The sequence below is a fragment of the Gymnogyps californianus genome, chromosome 7, assembly GCF_018139145.2.
Source record: "Gymnogyps californianus isolate 813 chromosome 7, ASM1813914v2, whole genome shotgun sequence".
Lineage (NCBI taxonomy): Eukaryota > Metazoa > Chordata > Aves > Accipitriformes > Cathartidae > Gymnogyps > Gymnogyps californianus.
Genome location: NC_059477.1, coordinates 2,041,894 through 2,069,195, shown reverse-complemented (window position 1 = coordinate 2,069,195; position 27,302 = coordinate 2,041,894). Strand labels below are relative to the sequence as shown.

Here is a 27,302-nt window from a genome sequence, read left to right as displayed (position 1 = left end):
CCCAAGCGACTGAAGCACTCCTATACAAATTATTTTTAACGACCGATTCTTAATTAAAGGCAAAAATTATATCAGTGAAACAATCCCTCCCGTGGTGCTAGTTTAAAGGAACGCTATTATTTCTTGACTGAAAGTCGGCAAATATTTTAGTGAAATTTGAGATGTTCTCTGATCCTTTTGGTCTGGAGCAGAGGCCTTATCTTCTACCACCAGTTTCATCTGCTAGTGGGACTTCGATTTGGTTGGCTTTCTTGTTCTTCCCTTCTTACAGCAGCACCTGCGGCAGCAGAACAGGCAGCACTTCAGCGAAATGAAGAGGGAGAGGAGCACCACGGCGAGGAGGAAGGCGATGACGTCCAGGGAGTGGTACTGGATCCAGTTGAGGTCGTGAGCAGCAGGTCGCAGGTGTGGGGCCCCTTTGTGTCTCATTACAAACTCCACCCAGTGCACAGCCAGGTCCAGGGGGTGGATGGGTCTGTCGAGGTGAAGGTCTGAGAGACGCTTGATGTTCTCTTTGTACCTGTCAAGAAAAGATGTTGGGTGTTTTCAGTGACTTGTTCTTCTGAGACTGAGTCCCCAGAAAAAAGGGATGCAGTGTCAGTTGTCTTGACAGCCCACTGGAGACTTCTCTGGTGGTATTTCCCCACCACCACCACCACCCCCCCATGAGAAGGATAATGGCAAAGTTATGGGCCCAGAAAAGTGCTCTTTTCAATGATTAAAGAAGAGGGAAAGGTATTAAAAAAGAAGGAAAAGAAAAAGCTTAGTTTGAGCTGTCAGCAAAATCTCTGGGGTGAAGGTATCTGGCTGAAATGTGAGACTGGGTGTAGAAAAGCCGTCCAGCTTTTCAAGATCAAGATGCAGCATTATTATTATTAATTACTGTTGTTACTATTATCATTGCTGTAAGAGCAGTGGTTAGGAAACAATGACAATAAGGTGCCATTTCTCAGAAACATGATGGGGAAGAGGATGCCAAGGACTGCGAAGCCCTAATGACAACAGAGAATGGGAGCAGGAAAAGGAGGGTATGTCTTAAAGTTTCCCTTGGCTCTGATGCCTTAAAACACCTTGGGCATGCTGACTGCAATACTATGATGTCTAGGGTGGTTCTCTGTACCACCTCAGCGTACCCTTGCATGTTCCTCCTGCTCTGTGCTGGAATTGTCCAGCCTTGCTGAGCCAGGCAGCAGCTGACTCTGCTCATACAGCTCCTTACGAGCACTAGGGGGGGAAAAATGACTGAGAAAACTAGTTTGTAAAATAAATGAGTGATAATAGCTATGTTTAGTAAACCCTGCCAGCTGGAAGGCAATGCTTCCTGACACAGTACAGCTTCTGGACTATAGCGAGGCACTGCCGCTTGCCTCCTTCCTCCTGCTGCTGTGCAGACAGCATCTCTGGGCAAGCCTCATGCAAAGCAAATCAGCCAGGCAGCTGAGCCTTTCAACGTTTTCAGGCTCCCCACTGACTCATGTCACCACTGATTTGGGGAACAAAAGCAGTTTGCCACATCTCCCTTCACCGATTGCCTTTTCTGCCACGTTGTGTCAAAGCCCGCTACATCACTGCCTGGTAAATTTGGCTTTAAGTCGGTGACGCATCTTTTGTCAACTTGATTTCTTCCATTGCATCTATACCCCATCTTCTCTGATACCTGCATCCTCTCGTATCAGCCAGTTCTTGTCACCTAATGAATAATCATTATTCACTTCTCACTCCCGGGCAGTGAGAAGGATGGTGCTGTTACAGGGACAGGATGAGGTTAACCCAGGACAAGTATCAGCTTCTCAATGATGTAACTTTGATATAAGAAGGCATATAAGAAGAGATTAACATTCTGTTAAGCTGGAAGCTAGCGTGCTGGTGTTACACAACAGTAGAAGGAGAAAGGCTGTGTTTCTATTACTGACTTTTTATCGTTAATAACTGCTTTCAGGGCAGTGGATATGTCCTCCGAAGTCATTTCAAGTATATTCAGTGTCAGTCCTGCTCCTCGTGACTCTACTCGTTTGGCGTTGTCCATCTGGTCTCCAAATAAAGGCATTAGTACCATTGGCACCGCATTGCATATGCCCTCGTAAACACCGTGTGAGCCTCCATGGGTAATAAAGGCACGAGTCTTAGGGTGAGCTGTGGAGGAAAGAAAGACTTGCTTAGCTATTTGATTTGTTAAGTCACAGTAACACATCCCTGGGGAAAAACGTGCACAAAAATGGCACTGGTAGGTATAAATCGAGAACTTTGGGCTGTCATTTGCATCATTGCTTATGGACAGGCTTAGGGCTGCAGAGAACAGGACATTACAGGGGACTGAATGAACCTTGGGTTGTAGAGCTCTGTCTCAGTTTGGGTGATCTCTGGAAAGCCTTGGATAATCCTCCAAAGCTTCTCAGATTTTAGGATGAAATCGGAGCCAAGTGAGGTTAAAGAGGATGTTACCATTGCGTGCTTTTTTACCATGTCTTCCATTTGCTGGTTTTGCAGATCTCCCACAGCTGAGCCCTGTTGTCTAACAAACAAATGCACTCCTGGCAATAGCATGTACAATTTTACCACCTGAAAAGCCCGACGACCTGTCTGGAAATGCTCACTCAGGGTCCTTAAATTTTCTTTTCAGTCCAGTAGACAAAAACATGACAAAAACCCATGGCTGGGTGTTGAGACTGGCTCGTCAGAGATAAAGACCCCCCATTTTTGACAGTAAGGGTAGTCAAGTGTGGGAATGCCTTTCCAAACAGAGTTGTTTCATAATTCAGCAATTTTGAAGTTGCAATCAGGTAAGTTTCTAAAAGACGAGCTCTGGTTCAAACAGCAAAGGCTGTAAGGAAGTCCTGTGACCCACACTGATACAGGGAGTCAGCACAGATGATGCTAATGGGGCCTTACAACAGCAGTGTCGGATTAAAAGAAACACGCTGGTATCACTCAAGGTATCTCCGACCTACCTAGAAGATCATTCTGTGGCAGCCATTTGACGAGCTTTACGTTTTTCGGCAGGTTGGGGGGCACCTCTCCCGTGTATCGCCACAAAACCTTTCAAGAGAAGCAAACACAATGTCAGTTCTCAGCAACCGGCCTCTTGCTGCTCCTCAGGGGGTTTGAAAAGCACAGCTAAAAACATCCGTGGTGCACAAAACCTGTTTCGTCGTGCAGAGCAGCTGGGGTGACAGTTTCTTCTGGCATCAGGGAGCAGGAGAAAGAAGGGAGGACCAAGCACACTGAAAGCCGAAGGTAATCGATATACTGTATTTGAAAACAGTCTTGAATTGCTGTGCTGGAAGGGGAAGAGGGAAACCATACCGTTTGAGGGACTGATCCCAAGGCATCTGCGATTTCTGTGGCTTTCTTCATAGGAATCTCAGAGACCATGGAGCCCAGCGAGAAGACAACAATGCCATGTTCTCCAGAGGCATTCACAATAGCTTCAAATTCCTGCCAACACAAAGCACATCCTTAGTCAAAGAAGTCCCTTCCACGTCATACACTGTAATTTCTGTCACGTTCCTACAAAACTATCTGGAAAGGCAATAAAATGAACAGTCAACACAACAAAATGATGATCAGGAAAATTAGTTATCTATATGAAAATGAGTCCCAGGGGAAAAAAATAGGCACAGGTGGATGAACAAAGTTATGGAGGTGCGTGAGCGTTTGCAGAACTGAAGCCTGAACCGAGATTCAGTATGGAGATCGGAAAAAATTTACTTTAAAACAGTCACATAGCAAAGCCTGCCTGCTCAAAGACATCAGTTTCTGTGCAGTAAAAAAGATGCTGTACCAATTAAGGAGATCAATTCATCATCATACTTTTCCTGGCAATCAATGCCCAGGTGAATATATTATGGCTTATTTTCACATTTACTGCAAGTCAGATGCTCTGGCTTTAGAGTTGATGGTCGTCTTTTCAAACCATGCAGCTGCAAGAGAGAATTAAGGTTTTGAAAAGTGTTCTGACAGCAGATAGCTCTAATTTCTAATATCTGGATTTATTGGGTCTGCTTTGAGTATGATAATATTGAACCGCTGCGAATTTTTTTAAGCTGTTTTGTTTGTTTGATTTAAATAAAAGAAGGACTAGGAGCTCTGTCACTGGAATCCAAGAACAAAAGGATTCTGATGAAGCATAAAAACAGCTGAAGGCTGGAGCAAAAATCCTGTGCCATAGAAAAATATTTGGTAAAGCCAGGGAAGGAAAGACAGAACTGGAGGGAATTGCTGCAGGCATCAGAGTTAAATGAGTGGAATAAAATGAACTAAATGTTCCTGTAAGTCTGGCAATTGAAATGTTATCTCTAGGGTCTGAGGGGATAACCGAGATTGACCCTCTCAGTTTACGCTCTGTTACGTATTTTTGTAGCTGACCAGAGTGCCGTGGCCCTTCGCTTGGACTGGATCCCAAACAGAAGGAGCCATCGAAGGTTTGCTGAGAGCTGCACCCCGAACAGCAGACCTGACGCTCTCCTGGGGGCAAACAAGGTGAAATGTAACACTGATTTCAGGGCTTGGTTCTGTCTTACCAGATTTCTCTGAAGACATGCTCTCCATTAAGGCGTCGTAGATGTCTGGTTGGGAACTCAGGGCTCAGTTCTGTATAAACTCACAGGCATCTGAGAACTGCAAAATCCTCCCCAAACTACAAATGTGCTTTTGGTACAAAATTCCTGATGCTGTTCCTGATGCATTGGAACAGATACGGCTATTTCAGGGCGTATTTAGCCCTATTTACTTTCTGTGGGACTTGTCACATCAGTTTTACTCTGTTCTTTTAATGTTTTTGTGTGCCAAGGTCTGACCTTTCTGCTCAGAAATGCCACTAGCATTATGAAACTTTTTGCAGCCCTGCTTTGGGAATAGGTGCGTTATTTTACTAAAGTCTTTTTAACCAGCAGCTGCTTGTATCGGTGGGTGCTACACATGACCTTTATGAAATACCTGCAGTGGACCGTCACGGAAAAATAAGAGAAAGCACGAAGAATTAGGAGGATTTCTTAGTGGAAAGTGGCAGATATCCCATATTTAGGAAGTTTGGCATAGTTCAAGCAAAATACAGTTGCAGTCCAGATCTGGGACAGAGTATGTTACATAAAAGAGGCAGATCTCTTGCTGCTTCACTGGGTGGTGGGGATTTCATTCAGGTCTGCCACTGTCTGAAATTCCTGCAGAAATGCTCCTCCGCTCAAGGGCAGGGGACTAGGATGATTCGGCCTGCTGCATTACCCTAGCTAGCACCAAGTCTTGTAAACAGGTACACAAAACAAAATTACTGGAAATAGGCAGCCAGAAGATACTGGGGGAAAACAACTGGAAAAGCCCAGCTTTGTATGCATGCTTGTCTGGGAATCTGGAGGTCTCCCACAAAGTAGCGTACCTCCTCAATGCACAATGAATGCAGAGGTGCAATGCGCTTTCCTAGCCACTTCCATCTAGCTCTTTGGCCTAGTATTATTTGTTATTGCCAGGAGCTCCATCTCATGGTGAGAGCAAACAGTGCAGCCATAGCTAAACTAGGGGGAAAAAAGGTAACTAACCTGTGATAATGCTTTTTCCTGAGTGCAGCTTATGCCTCCGATCAAGACCATATTAGGCATTAGGGGCCTGGGGTACTCAAAGACAAAGTCATATTTCATGAGCCAAATAGACGCGTGGCTGAACAGCTCAAGCACTGTTGCCTCTTGTTGGAGGAATTCTTTGATCAAACGATCGTACGGTGAATAAAGAAAGCTGCAAGCCAGGGAACTGCTCAGGCTAGCTATGAGATTGCCCACACGCTGGAGGAACGCCATGCGGTCCGTGTAGTGAGTGAAGAACCTAGGAACGTAAGAAAGAGGATTTGGACAGAGGGTAGCGTGGATGTCTAGGCTGCAGGGCAGTCCCCGTACGAGGTACACAGAAGGTAGGGAGAGATGTTCGGCCACTATCTGCCCACATGGAAAAAAAGGATCCATAAAGACAGCATCAAATTTGCTTTCTTCAAGGTATCGATCAGCTCTTTGTTAGACAGAAGACGTTTGCAGGAATCAAAGAACATGGTTGTAATATTTGCCATTTTTGAGAATTTTTCCAAGAAGGGTTGAGATGTGAAACTCCTATAGCCCAGCTTTTTAAATTCTGCCTCCACATACTCCTTGGTGTAAGGCACAGAGTATGTTTTCACGGTATAATGCCCCGATGAATCTATCCGCAGATTTATCTCTGGCGCAACCACCACGATTTCATGTCCCCGCTGTCTGAGCCGCTCCACAACCGGGTGCATGCTGAGCCAGTGGCTGCCATCGATAGGTACAACCAAAAGCTTTCCACCTTCAGAAAAGGTCCACAGGAGCAGGAAAAACACAACCCAGGAGGCAAGAGAATTCAGTCCTGGATGTGAAGAAGCCATTTTCCTTGTGCTGTCAGCAAAGTTTTAAACAGCTGCAAAACTATTGCAGGGGATGAGGAATGAATCGTGGAGTACTTTGCGCTTTAATCTTAACTAAGGTAAGCGTTTAATTTTTAACGGACTGTATGTTTGTGGACAGAAATGAGGGTAATTTTTAACTGTGGGCAAAGGTTGAGTTTATCATCTGTGCACACAGTGAAGGCTTTAAGGAACTGGGCGCTGCAAGGTAAAGTTGAATAACATTAGAGGATTCAAATGCTCGAGGGAGAAGTGTCAAGCAATTGGCCATGCGTCACACCGAAAGGCTGAACAGAGAGTTATGAATGGGAGGTAACACCTGACCAAGCAATCACTATCTTACTAACATCCAGTTAATGATGAACTCCCTGCCTGGAGCCTGCTCAGCTGACTGGACACAAAACTCGGAACAAAAGTCTGACCTTTGGATTACCTTGTGCTCTCAGAGTCTAAACAAGAAGCAATTATTGACAGAGATTTGATATACAGTGGGTTGATAAGTTTTATCTTCGGATTTGTTTCTATATCATAGCAGTTATCAAAGTGAAAGCCCCGAGTCCACAGTAGTAAACGTGATACAAGCTTAGCAATAACTTCTGCTGTTGCAACACCACTGCGGTCTGAAAAACAGAATAAACGACTGACATCTGCCCTATTTGCACAGCCCACTAGGGAGATTTAAACAAGCTAGGGAAGGAGGATAGATAGTTAGAATCCTGAAGGCTTCTTTTTTCTAAGCATCCTCTTATATGCTATCTTACATTGCTTCTTACACAAATTCAGAGGCAAACGAGCTCCCTCTACCATCTTTGACTGCATACCCCTGGTTTTGGGGTATTCACCCGCATTATCAATCTCTGTGGCACACTGTAAGTGCCTGGGCATATACACAGAGTTAGTTTCACATTTCCAGTTTGCATCCAATCAAGTCTCCTGCAATTTATCAGTATTCCACAACTGTTAGGGATATTAAATCGTATGACCTAGAATTATTTTGTCATTTATCTAGATATAGGATACGTGCCATGATTGTCTAATATTATGGTGATATGCTTACAACAAGCTAAGCTATACCTAGGCAGCTACATAGTTTAGACAACTTCACCTAAGGTCTTCCAGAGAGAAACCCTTCAGCTACTTGCAGTGCAAGTCTTGTGATCATCTATCAGAGCCTGAGATTCCCACTCCCAAATCACGCCATCCTGGTATTCGATCACATATTGCCTCAAGCACAAATACTACTATAGGAAGCACTTAAAAAAGCAAATCTTGAATAATCGCTAGTAAATGCTATCATACCGTCAGTGTAAACAATGACAAACCTTTGATAATGGCTGCTTCTGCTCACAGTTGATGCCTCCAATATAGACCATATTTGGCATTATTGGGCGCGGATACTCAAAAACAAAGTCATATCTCATCAGCCAAATTGATGCTTTGCTAAATAGTTCCAGTATTGTTACTTCTCTGTGAAGAAACTCAGAAGCTAAGTCCTTGTATTTTAAATAAAACAGATAGCAAAACAAATGCTCTGAAAACCCAACCAGGAGATTCTTCACACGCTCCGTAAATGTCATATGATCTGAACTGGAGGTGAAAGTCCTCGCACGTAAGAAAAGGGACTGGGACACTGGGTGGCTTTGTAGTCTAAGGTACATGGAAGACCACGCATGAAGTACACTGAAGGGAGAGAGAGATATTCAGCAATAATTGGTCCACACGGCAACACAGGATCCATCATAATGGCATCAAATTTGCTGTCCTGGAGGTACTTCATTAGTTCTTCATCATATAAGAGATGCCGACAAGTAGAAGAAAACATGCTGGTCAGTTCTGATAAATTGCTGAGTAAAACTGTAAATTTTTCTAGAAAGGGAGCGTTATCAAAACTTTTTTCACCGATGGAATGGTAGTATCTATCCACAAACTCCTGTGTGTAAGGCACGGAGTATGTTTTGATGGTGAAAGATTGTGAGTTTTTCATGAGCAAAGTGGCATCAGGAATCACCGCAACGATTTCGTGCCCCCTCTCCCAGAGTTTCTCCAGAACCACACGCATGCTCAGCCAGTGACTTCCATCCTGAGGCACAACCAAGAGCTTCCCACCTTCTGCCAAACTCCAGAAAGGAAGAAAAAGAACAAGCCCAGCGTATATCTGGAACCTCCACATAACTGTCATAGAGCTGTCAGCAGGAGAAGAAATGAACTGTTCCTTCTTACTCCTTCCAAGCAGCATATGAAAGCAAAAAATAGTTGTACCTCATTTATTACTTGATGGCCTTTAATCTTTACTGCTACAAAATGTTTACTAAGACAGGTTGTTGGAGTTCAAAGATCACATTTTAAACAGCGATAAAAGCACTGATAAGAGTGCTATCAAGGGATCTAAAGCAAAAAGCATTTCCATGCATTTACGTTATCTTAAATGATTCAGAACAATTAGCAGGGTCTTTGATTAGCAGAGGTAGCAGTTGTTTGTAGAGGAATTTTTCTGGGTCAGGGTTGTTTCAAGTGAGTCACTGTGCACTTGACTGTCCTGTGCCAGATTCAAGTCAGGAATCAACTTTTACGGCCACTGAGCTTCTCCAGCGAGCTTATAATACAAGAAGCGTGTTGCACTATTGACATGAAAGACCTAAACCTCCAACTTTCTCTCTTACACCTTTGCTCAGAAAGGTGCCTGGAGTTCACACAGGACGTTCTACATGGTAAGCAGGAGCTGGCACACCAAGCAGTGGTGTCACCAAAGTTTGGGTAACATATTAACCAGACACCTTTTTATATAAACAATGACGCAGCAGAATATGCAGTTCCTGCTCAAGAGGGCCCATAAGAGTTTGTAGGTTTGTGGCTCGAGGCCAAATGTCTTTTTGAAAGCAACGATGCAGCAGAATATGCAGTGCTTGCTCAAGAGGGGCCATAAGAGTTCATACATGAGAGGCTTGAGGCCAAATGTCTTTTTGAAAGCAATGATGCAGCAGAATATGCAGTGCTTGCTCAAGAGGGGCCATAAGAGTTCATACATGAGAGGCTACGGGCCAAACGTTTTTGAAAGTTTTTAACAATAGTTACATTCCAAAAGAAGTTAGTAAGGCTTGGCTGTGGTATGAGCCAAGGGAAGTCCACACTTGTGTCCTGTGCTTACCAGAAGAAGGGGAGAACAGAGTTTCTGAGCTGCTTCTGCATGTGCTACAGTAAGATTTTTTAAGGCAAAAAAACCCCAAAACCATGTTGGAAGTCCTGTTCTCTGTAACACTCGAAAGCAGCCTACAGCTACTCAATGGGGAATAACAATGATGATGGAACCAAACTTTTCTGGGTAGCAGTAAATAGTATAATCAGGGCCACAAACGGCACTTTGAGAGATTCGGACTGAACATTTGGAAAAAGCTTTTTACCTCTGAGGTTTTGAAGGTTTGCCTGTATAATAGCATGGCTGACATAATCTGGTGTGGAAGACAGTCCCACTCCAAGGACTTGTTTCGATATCCAAATCAGGTTGATTTGAATGGGATTTAACTGCCTAATTATTCTTGAGAACCTGGGTTGAAGCTGCAGCAAATGATGCAATGGAAACCCAGCGGGTAGATGGGTGAATGAAATGGGCGCCTATAAACAAAGCAATGTCCTTAGATAGGGAGAACATGCAAAGGCACGTGAAAACTTTCAAGATAAACCCAGAAAAGCAGATATCTGCAGTTTGTGCTTAAAAGAAGTGCCTGACCAAGCAGATCTCATCTGCTATTAAGGCATATTTCATGGAAAGGGAAAAGGTGGATGCCAAAAGTCTGCAAGTTTACAAAAGCAAAACAAGAGATAGGAATGGTAGCTGAACAAGAGCAATTGCCGGCTGGAGAAAAGAGACTGTTTTAGACCCCTCAGCTAAGCACACCTGACCAGAGAGAGCTCTGAACAGTTTCTTCATGCTGTGCCACAGCTCGGAAGAGTTGTCTTGGAGCAGGTAGAAGTGATGGGAAATCTGGTTCGTGAAATGGCTACCTTTGCCAAAGGTACCTGGGTGTGATAAGCACATTCCAAGGCTAATACTAAGTGTGTCCTAAAACGTTTATTTTGATAGGAGGCTCTCCATGTGGCACATATTAAAAAAAGTGATTCTCATAAGCCAGCAAGGACTGCAACATCTAAGGAAACTGCATTAAAGAGGAAGGAGTATCAGACATCAATACAGTCCCATTCTGCAGCCTGTTTAAGCAAAACTTTCTAGCTGACAGTGAGGTGATCTTAAAAGACCAAAAACTAAAGGAGGTGGACAGAAGGTTTTGTCATGTGCCAGAGAATTAGCTGCGGTACCTATGTGTGCATTTTCACATTTCGGCGATAAAGAGGAAAAGATCTCACATAACAAGGCGATGCAGAATTACATATGCCCTAAGGTGGCAGTATACACTCAGGTAGTTAACCCGGAGTTGCAGCCGTACTGTTACCCTATGCTAACATATAACGGGCCCTCAAATCTCATATTTGATACAGAGTCACTTCCATGTAGTCTTTAAGTTGTGTTAACATTTCAGCCAAACGTGCATTATCTGTGTAACACTAATATAAAATGCTATCAAACAACATTAAAGAGGTAAAAAAACCCAAACCAAACCCTTAAGGCTAATGGCACGTTCATGAGAGTTTAAAAGTTGTGTCATTGGATTTTGAGCAACACACAAACACCCTTTCACATGTAGATGAGTCCAGAGACTGAAGTCCACAAGTTCAGCCCATTCCAAAGGCAAGGGTGAAAAGAGATATCTATCAGGAGAAAGTAAAGCTAAAGTACAGAGTTGAGTGCCAAGGTTGTACGCCAGAAACGGTACAGCTAATATCCCCAGTTAGGGGAATCCATGATTACCTCTTTTGTGAGTCTACAAATCCTGCCAGTCAGAATGTACCTCTTATTAACCACCCAAATCCTTTTTAAATTCATAGGTTTGTCTACAAAAAAAAAATCTGCTGGTGTTGAGAGGCAGGATTTGGGGGTTTTTTTGTGCATGGTGTGAAAAAGTACTCCCTTTTGTTTGCTTTAAGCTTGCTGCCACCTCATTTCAGTGTTAGTCAAAGGTCAAGTATTGGGAGAAACTGGGTATCAGTTCCCTTTTCACCTTCGCTACACTTTTCAGGATTTTATAGACCTCTGTCACGGATCCTCTGTCACAGTTCTTTTCATAGGTTTAGCTATACGGTTTATTCCATCTCTGCTTTTCTAGACTGAGTGCCAAGTTTGAATCCTCTTAAAAATGCTTCATTTTTACTGTGTGAGATTCAGCTTTTTCTGAAAAATAAGCCCCATTTCACTGTTTTGCAGAGTCAATATCTGAAAAACTTACTTAACAGGAATAGTTATTTCTAAAAATAGAAGCTATGATGTTACTCTGCAAACCACAAAATATATTTGAATACACATTAAAAAAAATCTGAAATAAATCCAACATTCATTTTATAAGAATAAAGTAACCTAACTTATACTTTATTTTTATGATGCCAGTTGATACTTTAAATAAGCAGCACCACTGGCCTGGGATATGCAAAAAAGAATGCCATAAGCTGGAGAAATAGGCCAACAGCAGCGTTATGAAGGTCAGCAAAGGCAAAAGCAAAGTTCTGCCGCTGGGATGGGATAACCCCATGCCACAGGACAGGCTGCACTCCAGCTGGACAGACAGCAGCTCTGCAGAAAATGAGCCGGGGTCCTTGTGGACAAAAAAGTTGAATATGAGTCAGCAGCGTGCCCTTGCAGCCACAGAGGCAATAGCATCCTGGGCTATACGAGTAGGAGTGCAGCCAGCAGACTGAGAGAGGTGATCCTTCTCCTTTGTTCAGCACTTGGGAGACATCTGAAGACATGGACCCAGTTTTGGGCTCTCCAGTACAAGACAGACATTGATGTGCTGGAGCAAGTCCAGCAAAAGCCAAGAAGGTAGTTAGGAGCTGGGGACCGTGACGTACAAAAAGGGGCTGAGACAGATGAGCTTGCTCAGGAGTCAGAAGAGAAGGCTAACAGGAGATCTTATTGCTATCTTCAACTCCCTTAGCAGGAGAGCATAAAGAAGACAAAGCCGCACTCTTCCAAGATATTGACAGTGACAGGACAAGAGGCAACAGACACAAGCTGCAACATGGAAAATTTGAATTGGATACAATCATAAATGGGATATAATAAAGTGTTTTCACTATAAGGGTCATAGGAGATACTCAAAACTTGACAAGACATAGAATGGAACAACCTGAACTAACTGGCCCTGCTGTGGCGAGCAGGTTGGCTGAGAGGCCTGCAAATGACCTTCCAACCTAAGTATTTTGTAAGTCTATGACAATTCAAAACATAGAGAATCCTTCTTTGAAGATAAAAAGACAGGAACGTAGAGGAAATCAGCAATGACCAGGTGGACCATAGGATGAGCGAAGGTCTCCTCAAATGAAAGTCTGCCTCGCACCACATCAACAGTCTTGAGTAAAGAGGCCCTGAGCAACCTGCTCTAATGTCAAAGCTGGCTTTCAGCAGGGGCACATGACCAATGGGGAGTTTCCCAGAGCTAAATTCATTTACAACACTCTCTCCATTTTTATACTGTGATATTCGGATGCCTTCACTGAAAGGAGTACTGGCATCTCTTTGAAAAGCAAAAGCAGTTTGAAATCCTTTTACCCACAGAAAGGGACCGTGCTAACAAAACCTGTGTTATGACTTTTCAGATGATGTAAAAATCTGCAAGACTGACATGAAAAAACAGAGTATGACCCACCTGAGTTAGCTTCTTGTGAGTACAGTTTACTCCACTAACCGTAACCATGTTGGGCATCAATGGTCTCGGATAGTGTAAAACAAAGTCTAGCTTCATGAGCCAAATGGAACTTCATGTGCATAAGAGAACCGGCACAGTCATGTCCTGCTGGAGGAACTCAGAAGCCAGTTTTGCGTATGGTTGAAAGACAAAATCACAGAGAAAATAATTTGGGATGTCAAAGATTAGATTCTTCACCCGCTGGAGAAAGTTCATGTGATCTGTATGCCCTGTAAATACCCTGGGGACATAAGAAGGGGGACTGGGACACTGAGTGGCTTCAAAATCTAAACCACATGGTATTTGCTGCAAGAGAAAGGGACTGAAAGATGCTCAGCCAGTATCTGCCCACAGGGTAGTACAGGGTCTGTAAAGACAGCGTCAAACTTGCTCTCCTCAAGATACCTGACAAGCTCTTTGTTGTACAGTAAGTGTGTACAGGTAGACAGGAACATGGCAGAGGGGTTTTTTTGACTGTTGATAAATTCTAACAACTCTTTCCAGAAAAGATCCTTCTTCAAATATATCCCATAAAAATGTGTGGAAATTTTCATCCATCTCTTCCTGCATGAAGGGGATTGGGTACATTTTCATAACAAAATTCTTTGTTGGCTTTCTGTAAAAACTGATTTCAGGTGCAACGACGACTATTTCATGTCCCTTCTGCCTGAGACCATCCAACACTTCCCGCATGCTGAGCCAAGGACTCCCATCCACCGGCACCACCAGCAGCTTCCCACTAGCAGCCAAGCTGAGCGCGGACAGGAGCAGAACCAGCGTTGCCGTGACTTGCAGATGAGCACTAAGCACTGGGGTCATTTCTGCGGAAATCTGGTGAGTGCCACCCAGAAAGAAAACCAGTGGTGCCACTGAAGCAACAGCACCAGCTCCACGCTTTTAAGCAATCTGTGCTACAGCCCAACTTCTGATCTTTGGAGTATTTGCTGTGTGGTAAATGTATAATCACTGATTTGATAGAAGGCTGGATAACAAGCACTAGATTTCAGCAATCCATGCAGGTGGGCGGTAAATGGGGTGGATGCACCAGAAAAGCCCCATCTGTTTCTATTAGAAAAGCTTTGGCAGCTCTATTGCTTTTGAGCAGGATCTGCCAAGCCACCATGGCCCCTTCAGGCTCATTGATTTTTTTTCTCAGATCTCACATAGCCATCACCAAGGCAAAATCTTCTGAGGCCTGCCTGTAAACAGAGGCGCCACTTCCTAGCCTGACTGTCCACAACCTGCGACATTCCTTCTGATTCCAGCTTTGGAAATACCCATGTGAAGAAGCAGACAAATTCATTGACAAAGAAAGAAGTGGCAAGGCAGCAAGGGCGCACCAGGACAAAAGCCTGACATGCATTTCTCAGTAAATACCAGAACTTATTACAATAATTTGTAAAGTTGTATGGATTATACCTAACTGCAAGGCTATGACAGCCCCTCAGACTTGCCTGCTGCTCTTCCATCACTCACTAAGGGAGAAAGAGAGTACCAAGTTACTCAATGTTACACAAAATGGCTTCAAATATGAGTAATGAAAAAGGCATCAACTGAGCATACTTTAGAAGTGAAAAGGTATAGTTGCGTACACAGAACATGGAAAGTGAGGAAGAAAGTGAGAGAAAAATAATTTCTTTCACGAGTATTTGCCTAACTCACTCTAACCGGGAACTTGATTCCTGTCTGCAACACAAAATTCCACCCTTGTGGACACAGAAGTCTATCAGAGCACGAATTAAAAACAGAGCATCACCCACCTGAGGTAGCTTCTTGTGAGCACAGTTTACTCCTCCAATTACAACCATGTTGGGCATCAAAGGTCTTGGATATTCTAACACAAAATCTAACCTCATGAGCCAAATGGAACCCTGGCGTAAGAGATCCGGCACAGTCACGTCCCGCTGGAGGAACTCAGAAGCCAGTTTTGCATATGGTTGAAAGACAAAATCACAGAGAAAATAATTTGGGATGTCAAAGATTAGATTCTTCACCCGCTGGAGAAAGTTCATGCGGTCTGTATGCCCTGTAAATATCCTGGGGACATAAGAAGGAGGATTGGGACACTGAGTGGCTTCAAAATCTAAACCACATGGTATTCCTCGTAAAAAAAACACGGAAGGGACTGAAAGATGCTCAGCCAGTATCTGCCCACAGGGTAGTACAGGGTCTGTAAGGACAGCGTCAAACTTGCTCTCCTCAAGATACCTGACAAGCTCTTTGTTGTACAGTAAGTGTGCACAGCTGGAGATCACCAAATCAGAGACTCTTTTCATACCTTGGTATACTTTAAGAAATCTTTCCAGAAAAGATCCTTCTTCAAATATATCCCGTAAAAATGCATGGAAATTTTCATCCATCTCTTCCTGCGTGAAAGGGACTGGGTACATTTTCATAACAAAATTCTTTGTTGGCTTTACGTACAAATTGACTTCAGGTGCAACGACGACTATTTCATGTCCCTTCTGCCTGACACCATCCAACACTTCCCGCATGCTGAGCCAAGGACTCCCATCCACCGCAGCCACCAGCAGCTTCCCACCAGCAGCCAAACTGAGCGCGGACAGGAGCAGAACCAGCGTCGCCGTGACTTGCGGATGAGCACTAAGCACTGGGGTCATTTCTGCGGAAATCTGGTGAGTGCCGCCCAGAAAGAAAACCAGTGGTGCCACTGAAGCAACAGCACCAGCTCCACGCTTTTAAGCAATCTGTGCTGTGCTTTCTCTGGATGATCTTTAGACTTATTTGCTGTGTGGTAAATGTATAATCACTGATTTGATAAAAGGCTGCATAATAAGCATTTAATTCCAGCCAAGTCCACAGCTTGGTGGTGTGTGGTGGATGCACCAGAAAAGCCCCATCTGTTTCTATCAGAGGAACAGTAAAGAGTCCCAGCAGGAGGCAGGGATGGTTCTGAGTGGGACTGCACTTCTGATACCCTCCCTCTGGCTAAACCTTTTGCAAGTGCAGGAGATGGGTCACATCCACATCACCATTCAGCCTAGCAGAGGCTGCTCCCTTCCCCTGGGCAAGACCTGTCCCCTCTCCCTCTCCCTTTAAAGACTCATCTCTAGGAGGCCTACGGCCCCATAGCAGATGTGGAAGAGCTGTTTAAGATGGTTTCTAGACTGAGAAGACTGAAGAAGATGGAAGCATGATGCAAGGTTTGTCTGCAGGACACATCACCCACATTAAGCAGTACTTCCAGTGTCTGAGACCTGCCTCAGGGGACGGAGGGGTTGGCTTTGTGAGCTTGGAGGGCAGAGCAGAGATGTACGAACACTCTTTGAGGGGGGCTTCCCATGAAACAATTCAGGGCCTAATTCTGGCTTCTTTTTTGTCACTGGCAAATCTTGCATGGTGTCCAGCAGTGGTGGAGTTGCATGAACGCTGAGGGGGCAAATTACAGCGTGCATGAAGATGTCTGTAAGATGCCACAGCCACCTCCGCCACTTGGAGATGGGTGGAATTGCCACACAGGCTTTGTGACTTCACCCCATGGTGCACAAGTCTAAAATAATATGACTGAAGAGAAAGCCAGGGCACCAAAAAGAATAGCACAACTCTCCAGGCTCTTCCACAGAGCAGCAGAGGAGGCTCTCCAGTAAGAACTGCGTGCATTGCTACCTTCTACATCCGAGGCACCCAAAGCACATGCCGCATCTAAGAGGTTAGCACAATCACCAAGGCTGCATCCATCCCCTCAGTGCTAGTCACGCTATGCTGGACGTGTCAAATCAGACCTGCTCCATGGCTCCATTCATTAGGACTGGGGTTTTGAGCCTGGAAAGAGCTTTTAAGGTTTTCTGGGCCGTCCCATGGGAGCTGCTCGCAAGACAAATCCAACACTTTATCCTACTGTCCACATATTCTGACAATCCCTTTGGCTGGTGCATACATCGTCCCATCACAGACCTTCACTAGAAGAACCCAGAGTTTCTCTTCAACTGAGCATACTTTAGAAGTGAAAAGGTATAGCTGCCTACACAGAAAATGGAAAGTGAGGAAGAAAGTGAGAGAAAAATAATTTCTTTCACGAGTATTTGCCTAACTCACTCTAACCGGGAACTTGATTCCTGTCTGCAACACAAAATTCCACCCTTGTGGACACAGAAGTCTATCAGAGCAAGAATTAAAAACAGAGCATCACCCACCTGAGGTAGCTTCTTGTGAGCACAGTTTACTCCTCCAATTACAACCATGTTGGGCATCAAAGGTCTTGGATATTCTAACACAAAATCTAACCTCATGAGCCAAATGGAACCCTGGCGTAAGAGATCCGGCACAGTCACGTCCCGCTGGAGGAACTCAGAAGCCAGTTTTGCGTATGGTTGAAAGACAAAATCACAGAGAAAATAATTTGGGATGTCAAAGATTAGATTCTTCACCCGCTGGAGAAAGTTCATGTGGTCTGTATGCTCTGTAAATATCCTGGGGACATAAGAAGGAGGATTGGGACACTGAGTGGCTTCAAAATCTAAACCACATGGTATTCCTTGTAAAAAAAACACGGAAGGGACTGAAAGATGCTCAGCCAGTATCTGCCCACAGGGTAGTACAGGGTCTGTAAGGACAGCGTCAAACTTGCTCTCCTCAAGATACCTGACAAGCTCTTTGTTGTACAGTAAGTGTGCACAGCTGGAGATCACCAAATCAGAGACTCTTTTCATACGTTGGTATACCTTAAGAAATCTTTCCAGAAAAGATCCTTCTTCAAATATATCCCGTGAAAATGCATGGAAATTTTCATCCATCTCTTCCTGCGTGAAAGGGACTGGGTACATTTTCATAACAGAATTCTTTGTTGGCTTTATGTACAAATTGACTTCAGGTGCAACGACGACTATTTCATGTCCCTTCTGCCTGAGACCGTCCAACACTTCCCGCATGCTGAGCCAAGGACTCCCATCCACCGGCACCACCAGCAGCTTCCCACCAGCAGCCAAGCTGAGCGCGGACAGGAGCAGAACCAGCGTTGCCATGACTTGCGGATGAGCACTAAGCACTGGGGTCATTTCTGCGGAAATCTGGTGAGTGCCGCCCAGAAAGAAAACCAGTGGTGCCACTGAAGCAACAGCACCAGCTCCACGCTTTTAAGCAATCTGTGCTGTGCTTTCTCTGGATGATCTTTAGACTTATTTGCTGTGTGGTAAATGTATAATCACTGATTTGATAAAAGGCTGCATAATAAGCATTTAATTCCAGCCAAGTCCACAGCTTGGTGGTGTGTGGTGGATGCACCAGAAAAGCCCCATCTGTTTCTATCAGAGGAACAGTAAAGAGTCCCAGCAGGAGGCAGGGATGGTTCTGAGTGGGACTGCACTTCTGATACCCTCCCTCTGGCTAAACCTTTTGCAAGTGCAGGAGATGGGTCACATCCACATCACCATTCAGCCTAGCAGAGGCTGCTCCCTTCCCCTGGGCAAGACCTGTCCCCTCTCCCTCTCCCTTTAAAGACTCATCTCTAGGAGGCCTACGGCCCCATAGCAGATGTGGAAGAGCTGTTTAAGATGGTTTCTAGACTGAGAAGACTGAAGAAGATGGAAGCATGATGCAAGGTTTGTCTGCAGGACACATCACCCACATTAAGCAGTACTTCCAGTGTCTGAGACCTGCCTCAGGGGACGGAGGGGTTGGCTTTGTGAGCTTGGAGGGCAGAGCAGAGATGTATGAACACTCTTTGAGGGGGGCTTCCCATGAAACAATTCAGGGCCTAATTCTGGCTTCTTTTTTGTCACTGGCAAATCTTGCATGGTGTCCAGCAGTGGTGGAGTTGCATGAATGCTGAGGGGGCAAATTACAGCGTGCATGAAGATGTCTGTAAGATGCCACAGCCACCTCCGCCACTTGGAGATGGGTGGAATTGCCACACAGGCTTTGTGACTTCACCCCATGGTGCACAAGTCTAAAATAATATGACTGAAGAGAAAGCCAGGGCACCAAAAAGAATAGCACAGCTCTCCAGGCTCTTCCACAGAGCAGCAGAGGAGGCTCTCCAGTAAGAACTGCGTGCATTGCTATCTTCTACATCCGAGGCACCCAAAACACATGCCGCATCTAAGAGGTTAGCACAATCACCAAGGCTGCATCCATCCCCTCAGTGCTAGTCACGCTATGCTGGACGTGTCAAATCAGACCTGCTCCATGGCTCCATTCATTAGGACTGGGGTTTTGAGCCTGGAAAGAGCTTTTAAGGTTTTCTGGGCCGTCCCATGGGAGCTGCTCGCAAGACAAATCCAACACTTTATCCTACTGTCCACATATTCTGACAATCCCTTTGGCTGGTGCATACATCGTCCCATCACAGACCTTCACTAGAAGAACCCAGAGTTTCTCTTCAACTGAGCATACTTTAGAAGTGAAAAGGTATAGCTGCCTACACAGAAAATGGAAAGTGAGGAAGAAAGTGAGAGAAAAATAATTTCTTTCACGAGTATTTGCCTAACTCACTCTAACCGGGAACTTGATTCCTGTCTGCAACACAAAATTCCACCCTTGTGGACACAGAAGTCTATCAGAGCAAGAATTAAAAACAGAGCATCACCCACCTGAGGTAGCTTCTTGTGAGCACAGTTTACTCCTCCAATTACAACCATGTTGGGCATCAAAGGTCTTGGATATTCTAACACAAAATCTAACCTCATGAGCCAAATGGAACCCTGGCGTAAGAGATCCGGCACAGTCACGTCCCGCTGGAGGAACTCAGAAGCCAGTTTTGCGTATGGTTGAAAGACAAAATCACAGAGAAAATAATTTGGGATGTCAAAGATTAGATTCTTCACCCGCTGGAGAAAGTTCATGCGGTCTGTATGCCCTGTAAATACCCTGGGGACATAAGAAGGAGGATTGGGACACTGAGTGGCTTCAAAATCTAAACCACATGGTATTCCTCGTAAAAAAAACACGGAAGGGACTGAAAGATGCTCAGCCAGTATCTGCCCACAGGGTAGTACAGGGTCTGTAAGGACAGCGTCAAACTTGCTCTCCTCAAGATACCTGACAAGCTCTTTGTTGTACAGTAAGTGTGCACAGGTAGAGAGAGTAATGGCAGACACGCTTTTCAGTCTCCAGTATACTTTAAGAAATCTTTCCAGAAAAGATCCTTCTTCAAATACATCCCGTGAAAATGCTTGGAAATTTCCATCCAGCTCTTCTTTTGTGAAAGGTATCGGATACATTTTCATAATAAAATTCTCTGATGGTTTTATATGTATGTTTATTTCAGGTGCAACGACGACTATTTCATGTCCCTTCTGCCTGACACCATCCAACACTTCCCGGATGCTGAGCCAACGACTCCCATCCACCGGCACCACCAGCAGCTTCCCACCAGCAGCCAAACTGAGCACGGACAGGAGCAGAACCAGCGTCGCCGTGACTTGCGGATGAGCACTAAGCACTGGGGCCATTTCTGCGGAAATCTGGTGAGTGCTGCCCAGAAAGAATATTCCCAGTTGCATGGTTTTAAGCAATCTGTGCTGTGCTTTCTCTGGATGATCTTTAGACTTATTTGTTGTGTGGTAAATGTATAATCATGGGCATGGCAACGATGGAATAAGAGGTGTTTAAAGTTCAGCCAATTTGGCAGACAGTAATCAGAGCAGCAGCTAGACTGGGAAACACTCACTTCTTTGTATTGGAGGAACACTGGGATTTAAGGAAATGAGGGATCCTTCAACAAGTGGTCTGCTCAAAAGAGCTAATTAACAGATCATTGATTTTCCAAACAAGAATTTTCAGTGTAAGAAAATTCTTCCCCTCCTGCCAGTCCAAATCATTTCCTATTTGTAAAAGATTAGAAAAATATTAATGCTTCACATGGGAAATGGTCTGGTTTCTTTATAAGTTTTATATCTTGACACTGTAATGAAAATGGAAAATTGGCTATCAAAGTTCATTTCCCTGAAAGGCCTCTTTTTGGAAGGATGAAGTAGGGGCTCGAAGGAGGAAGGACAAAGGTATGTTTTTTGCCAGCTATATTTAAAACTGGATTAGCAACTCAGAAATACCGTTCTAGATCAGCCTGGGAAGAGTATGTCCCAGGGCCATGAAAGCAAACAACATTAATGCATAGACAGGATTTGCCCTGTCAGCCCTAATTATGAAAATTATTGCACAGAAGTAATTTTGACAATACAATAATTTAGTATGGAGGTTAATAGTATACACCAGAATTTTTTTTAAGGACATGTACCGAACTACTGCAGCTCTAGGTACACCCTTTGTAGGGAAAATTTTCAGAAGGCAGCGCAAGCTGTTGCAGATGCTCAGTGCTGGCTAGCAGCTATGAAAACCTTCAACAGTTTTTCAGAAAATTCTGTAAGGAATCCATGTGGTGAAAGGATAAGCCTAGACTGACAGTGCCACCAGAATATTACCTGCCAACTGATGTGTTACGACACTTTATTTCTAAATTATGAAAGGATGGTTCTATTAACCTAAAAGATTCATTGTTTTTAAAAATCAATTGTGACAGTAAGACAAATAGTTTGAGTTAATAATACTGATCTGGCAAACACCAGCAGCAGACCTTCCTGGTAAGACAGGGATCACCCTCACTGATGTGTGTGCGCCTCCTTAGCAAGAGTGCAGTGATGAACTACTTCCACCTAGCCCAAAGAAAACAATTGTGTAAGCAAAAGTGCTTAGATCCTGCTAATGCTATAGAAGAGTACCTGCAAGAGTGGAAGAGAATTAAAATCATCCCAGTTTTTCACCTGTTTTCTTTGTCTTTACAGTACATCTTACTGGATGTATACATCCCACAAACTCATGTATACAATTATATACACACAGAGCATTTGCAAACAGCATTCTCCCTTCAAACATTAATATATTTTATCAAGGAAATCACTGACCTGAGATAATGGCTTTCTCTTTCCACAGTTTATACCTCCAATAAAAACTATGTTGGGCATCACTGGCATGGGATACTCAAAAACAAAATCCATTCTTTTAAGCCAAATGGATCCATTGCTTAAGAGCTCCTTCACTGTTACTGGTCTGTGAAGAACATCTGAGGCCAGCAGTTCAAATGGCAAATAGGCAAAATTGCAAAGAAAGGATTCTGATGACTTCAGAAATAAGTTTTCCACACGCTGAATAAACGTCATGCGGTCTGAGTTGTCTGTAAATGTTCTTGGGACGTAGGAAGCGGGGTCTGGACACTGGGTAGCCTCCAAATCAAAACTGCAGGGGAGTCCCCGTAAAAAGAAAACAGATGGGATAGAGAGATGCAGAGCCAGTATTTGTCCACATGGTACAACAGGATCTGTGAGAACAGCATCAAATTTACTCCCTTCAAGATATTGTATCAGATCCTTATTGTGCAGTAAACTGCTACAGGAGGAGACGTAGAGATCGGAGATGACTTGAACTTTTTCATAAAGCGCAGTAATTCTTTGAAGAAAAGGTCTTCTCTCAAAAAGATCATTCGCAAATGAATGCATCCTTGCTCTCAGTTCTTCCCTAGTTAAAGGCACTGGATACGTTTTCAGAGTGTAATATTCAGATGCCTTCACGTTCAAGTTTACTTCTGGTGCGACAACGACAATTTTGTGCTCTTTCTGGCTGAGGGCCGCCAGCAGTGAGCGCATGCTGAGCCAGTGACTCCCATCCATTGGCAACACCAACAGCTTTCCACCATCGGCCAAGCAAAACAGAGACAGGAAAACCAAAACCCCCACAGAAACTAAGTAACTGTAGCTACTTACATGAGCCATGTTCCTAGAAGTCTGTTCATCTGCCCTGACCTAACAGATTTTAAGTAGACCCACAGCCCCCTGCCAGATTCTCACATTCCCCCTTAACGATCCAGCTTTTCCAGCAAAACCAGTCACCAGTAACCCTTCAAGGCATTGATGAGTCATTTAAGGAACGTTATAAATCAACTCCGGTTGGACAGAACTGGGCTTGGTATCTGAGGCTCGCTTGGGATGGGTCCTTTCTGATTGATTCCCTGTGCTGATTGATGTTAGATTGAAAAGAAAATCAGACTTTGCAAAAACAAATTCCCAAGTCTTTGAATAGTGCTGGCACTTGGAAGTAACTGGGCTTGCTGAAAGCAGGTGTTAAAATGCTTTCTTGCTGTCCTTCTTTTCTTTCTTTCTTTTTGATAAGCATTTTACAGCTGTTCTGAAATGCTTGTCGAGTTTATGTTTAAAATTATAAAATTATGCCACTATACAGGACGATATCTGTGCAAATCGTAAGGCTCTGTGATTTACATACAGCTCAGCACTGGGGCCAGGTACAACACCAGGTACAAATGTATTACAATAAGCAACACTGCAGCAGAGGCTTGCATCAGCGAAGGAAAACCACCGAATCCGTGCTGGCATGCACGACACTTCTTTGTTCTCATCCTGACCTATCTCTCTGTGCCTCCCTCGATCATTTTCTTCTTCCAGGAGCAAGAGGAAGCAAAAGCCACTCAGTTCCCCTTGTACCTAATGAAATACAGGAAAGCTTGGACAGAAGTAGCCAGTAACAGCCCTCTTGTTTCAGGCCAGGAATTGATTTTTAAATGCTAAGAGGTGGTGTTATTACTTCAGATGAAAAACTAAAAGTAAGATACCATGTCTGAGCAGTTAACAAGCACTTGTGATAAACTTGTCAACACACAGGATTATATTTTGCCGTTACACGTAACTGTGTGATTCAGAGGCATAGTTGGAAGACAACAAGAAATCAGGACTGAAGAATCCGTACTTCTGCAATAAATATTGCTGCTGGACTATGATCTTTAGCCCCTGAGCAAGATGAGAGTGAGAGTGAGCTTGTCTTCAGAGGAAAGTCTGATTTTAACCTGGAGCTGCCATGTGGCCTCACCTGCAGGCAGGATGCTGCTTTCCCAGAGGATCTGCCTGGGTTTGTCCCTGAGGAGCCATTAAGCAGCTCTGATGGACAGAACAGATAGGAAAAAGCACTACCCTGATAAAAGTGGCCATGTGGGGGGTTGACAGGCAATTTGAAAGAGACTTTTGTGAAAAAGCAAGATATGAACAGCTAGCAGCTCAACAGAAATAAACAGTACTTTCAATGGGCAGCATCAGGTGAAGTACTGGGAGGAGTAAAGCAAAGCCTGAGGGCAGTTAAGGTTGGCTCTGGGGAAGATGTGCCAGGCTTGTAAAATGCAAATCTATTTTCTTGTGAAGCTTCAGTCATTCATGTTCACAAAGGCCTATGAATTTGGGGGAAGAGTAAGAATGGTGATAGGCAGGAAGAATCCATTTCCCTAAGACTCAGGGAAGGCTGGCAAGTGAAAAAAGTTCAAGGGAAGAATAGAGGAGAGTCTGTTTATTTTTAAGGAATGTTCACAAAGGATAAAACTTTATCCTTTCTAGGAAACAATGTGATTTATTGCTGAAATGGCTGGACGACACTAACTACAGATTCGTCATCTGCTGAGGAGAGCTGTCTCCTCCTGTCTCTCATTTTCCACTTAATCTCTGGCTTCACATGAGGCTGTTCTACTTAGAGCACAAGCAAGCAAGAATATACATCGCATGCAGCAACAAGCTAACGTACCTCATGAGCACGAACAAGCTAACATACATCACATGCATGCCTTTATCAAGTCCTTTTTAGACCACAGATGCCCAAGCAACCACCCATCAACATTTCCCTATCCAAAGTCTCCTAAAAATGCAGTTGAGAATTCAGCTATCTAGTTTTTGTGATGGAAGCTGTTGTTAGACCAAAATCTTCACCACAAAGTATTAGCCTTCGACTCAAACACAAGACTGCTGTTACAGAAAGAGCATGTGATGCTATTGCACATAACCCAGTGAGTTACTTTTCTGACTGGATAAGCAGCTAATGCTCTTGAAGAAATATTCTACTGCCTCTTATGTGGGGCACAGAATTTTTGGAAGAGCTGTTATAATTCACCTGCCCTTTTTGCATTAATTCCTGGGTGAGATGGTGTTTGTGTACCTCACTTCAGCTGGAATTAAACACAGCATAGCATGTGATCCCCTCACCCAACAAAATCCCCACGTTGGGCAGACCCAAGGAAAGGAGGTGGAATCACATCTTGTTCTCCTGGTCCACTATACTACTCTGTTTTTCATGTGGATTGGCTATACAGAAAGAGTTAATCTAAATTACCTCTTTAGGTAAGAAATGTCCATATCGAACACACTATTAGACCTCACCCAGTATGACTGCCAGAACTTTTCCCTTGTTTTACCTTTCCCAGCCAGTCACTGACCTGAGATAATGGTTTCTTCTGTCCGCAGTTTATGCCTCCAATGAAAATCATATTGGGCATTACAGGCATGGGATAGTCAAAGACAAAGTCAAGTCTCTTCAGCCAAATGGATCCGTGACTTAAAAGCTGCGTAATCGTCACCGGCTTTTGGAGAAAGTCCGAGGCCAGGCTTTCAAATGGTGAAAAGACCATACTGCAGGTGAAAGACTCTGAAACGCTGATCAGGAAGTTCTTCACTCTCTGAGGAAACGTCATATGATCTGTATTGAGTGAGAACATTCGTGGGACGTAGGATGGTGGGTCCGGACTCTGAGTAGCATGAATGTCTATAGCACACGGGATGCCCCGCAAGAAGAAAACAGTAGGGATAGAAAAGTGCAAAGCAATTATCTGTCCACAGGGTGTCAGAGGATCTGTAAAGATGGCATCAAATTTACTTTCTTCAATGTATTTCATCATCTCTTTGTTGTACAGTAAGGAACTGCAGGAAGCTTGAAACATGGCAGAGCTCTTTCTGAAATGATCCCAGGTATTCAAAAATCTTATAAGGAAAGGCTCTTCACTAAAACAGTTTGAACTAAGTGAGCGCATAAGTTCTTCCATCTCTTCCTTTTTGAAAGGTACAGGATATGTTTTCAATTCATATATCCCCGAGGAATCTATCAGCATTTTGCTGTCTGGTGCGATGACAACTATTTCATGCCCTCTCTTGCTCAGCTCGGCCAGCACTTCCTTCATACTGAGCCAGTGGCTGCCCTCCATCGGGATCACCAGCAGTTTCCCAGCAGCGGCAGGACTCAGGCAGCACAAGAAGGGGAGCAGCACTGCCACCAGCATGTTGCGAGTTGGACGGACAGGAACCCATGCATGAGAGAGGCCAGGGATGGTTCGCAAGCTTTTGTAGCTACGCTCCACCTACGCAAACACACCACTTGGCAATGCTTTCTAATGATACGTCTGCCCTTTTGACTTGCCTCACATTTCAGGTGTTCACAAGTTTGCACGCAATGGAGTCACGGTAGGTGACTAATGATTACGAAAGGTTGAGATGAGGTTTGTACTTCAAAAATGGGTTTGCATGAGCACAAGAAAGGTGTGTCTCCTATCATACACTTCACTCACCCAAGCTGAGACTACAGCTCAATACCTCAGCCTTCTCTCTTCTTCTTCCCATAGTAGGACCACAGCCTCATGACACTTCTTACCATCAGCAACCCAGCAACTTTTGCTGACATTTACGCACAACATGCTCTAAGGTGCATGGGAATCCATGAAAGAAATGCCTACACAGAGTGGATGGGCAGAAACACTGCTGACCCCACATGGTAGTACTGGGTCTATAAAGAGCACACTAAAATGGCTCTTTTCCATCTAGTGTTGGAGATCTCTGTGCCACTGAAGGCTGACACAGTTGTCACAGAGTGTAGTAATTTGGTATTTTTTTATAAGTATTTTCTTTTCCAGTGAAGCTGAGACAAGTTGTACAGTGAAACATAAACTTATAGTAAAGATAAATATAAGAAATCAATGTTAAAGTACCTGGGTTTTGGTTTTTGCCTTTTTTTTTTAATAACCAAAACCAGCTGGTACAACTGAGAAAAATGAATTATTTTTTTCATTGATGCAAACATGCATTTTTTTGAAGATAAGTAGCCAACAGAAAATCTTTCCCCATCTCTACACATCACTTCCATCTAACCTCTTATCCCATCGGGTATAAAACTAAGTTGCAAAACAGCAGTTCACCGTTGTACCTCAGATAACATAAACCAACAACATGTTTCTAATTCATGAACTCACAAGTTCATGGCCAATGTCAGTTCAGTTTATGACTGAAACAGTTCATCAACTCTGTGGGTCCAGAGCCTTCTCGGTTGTAAATTGCTGGGTTTTTAAA

General features: G+C 44.0%; 6 protein-coding genes and 1 pseudogene across 6 annotated transcripts; all 7 read right to left on the bottom strand.

The window, feature by feature from the left end:
* Positions 1-222: 222 nt before the first annotated feature.
* On the bottom strand, positions 223-8,570 carry LOC127018735 (UDP-glucuronosyltransferase 1A1-like). Its single transcript, XM_050900485.1, is given in 6 exon segments — positions 223-520; positions 1,914-2,133; positions 2,949-3,036; positions 3,304-3,435; positions 7,723-8,006; positions 8,009-8,570. Coding segments are annotated over 6 exon segments (1,584 nt in total).
* A 4,693-nt stretch (positions 8,571-13,263) lies between these two features.
* On the bottom strand, positions 13,264-14,010 carry LOC127018372 (UDP-glucuronosyltransferase 1A1-like; annotated as a pseudogene).
* An 839-nt stretch (positions 14,011-14,849) lies between these two features.
* LOC127018371 (UDP-glucuronosyltransferase 1A1-like) lies at positions 14,850-16,550 on the bottom strand. The gene is made up of 2 exons (XM_050899962.1): positions 16,469-16,550; positions 14,850-15,862 (listed from the first exon to the last, which is right to left on the bottom strand). Exons 1-2 carry the CDS (start codon positions 16,548-16,550, stop codon positions 14,850-14,852), a joined length of 1,095 nt encoding a protein of 364 aa, XP_050755919.1.
* Positions 16,551-17,149: 599 nt separating this feature from the next.
* LOC127018370 (UDP-glucuronosyltransferase 1A1-like) lies at positions 17,150-19,481 on the bottom strand. The gene is made up of 3 exons (XM_050899960.1): positions 19,445-19,481; positions 17,346-18,256; positions 17,150-17,173 (listed from the first exon to the last, which is right to left on the bottom strand). The coding sequence occupies exons 1-3, from the start codon at positions 19,479-19,481 to the stop codon at positions 17,150-17,152; spliced, it is 972 nt and encodes a 323-aa protein (XP_050755917.1).
* A 156-nt stretch (positions 19,482-19,637) lies between these two features.
* On the bottom strand, positions 19,638-20,636 carry LOC127018369 (UDP-glucuronosyltransferase 1A1-like). Its single transcript, XM_050899959.1, has one exon. It carries the CDS (start codon positions 20,598-20,600, stop codon positions 19,638-19,640), a length of 963 nt encoding a protein of 320 aa, XP_050755916.1. The 5' UTR covers positions 20,601-20,636.
* A 1,200-nt stretch (positions 20,637-21,836) lies between these two features.
* LOC127018368 (UDP-glucuronosyltransferase 1A1-like) lies at positions 21,837-22,913 on the bottom strand. Its single transcript, XM_050899958.1, has 2 exons — positions 22,050-22,913; positions 21,837-21,866 (listed from the first exon to the last, which is right to left on the bottom strand). The coding sequence occupies exons 1-2, from the start codon at positions 22,911-22,913 to the stop codon at positions 21,837-21,839; spliced, it is 894 nt and encodes a 297-aa protein (XP_050755915.1).
* Positions 22,914-23,831: 918 nt separating this feature from the next.
* Positions 23,832-26,242, bottom strand: LOC127018366 (UDP-glucuronosyltransferase 1A1-like). The gene is made up of 2 exons (XM_050899957.1): positions 25,385-26,242; positions 23,832-23,942 (listed from the first exon to the last, which is right to left on the bottom strand). Exons 1-2 carry the CDS (start codon positions 26,240-26,242, stop codon positions 23,832-23,834), a joined length of 969 nt encoding a protein of 322 aa, XP_050755914.1.
* Positions 26,243-27,302: the final 1,060 nt, after the last annotated feature.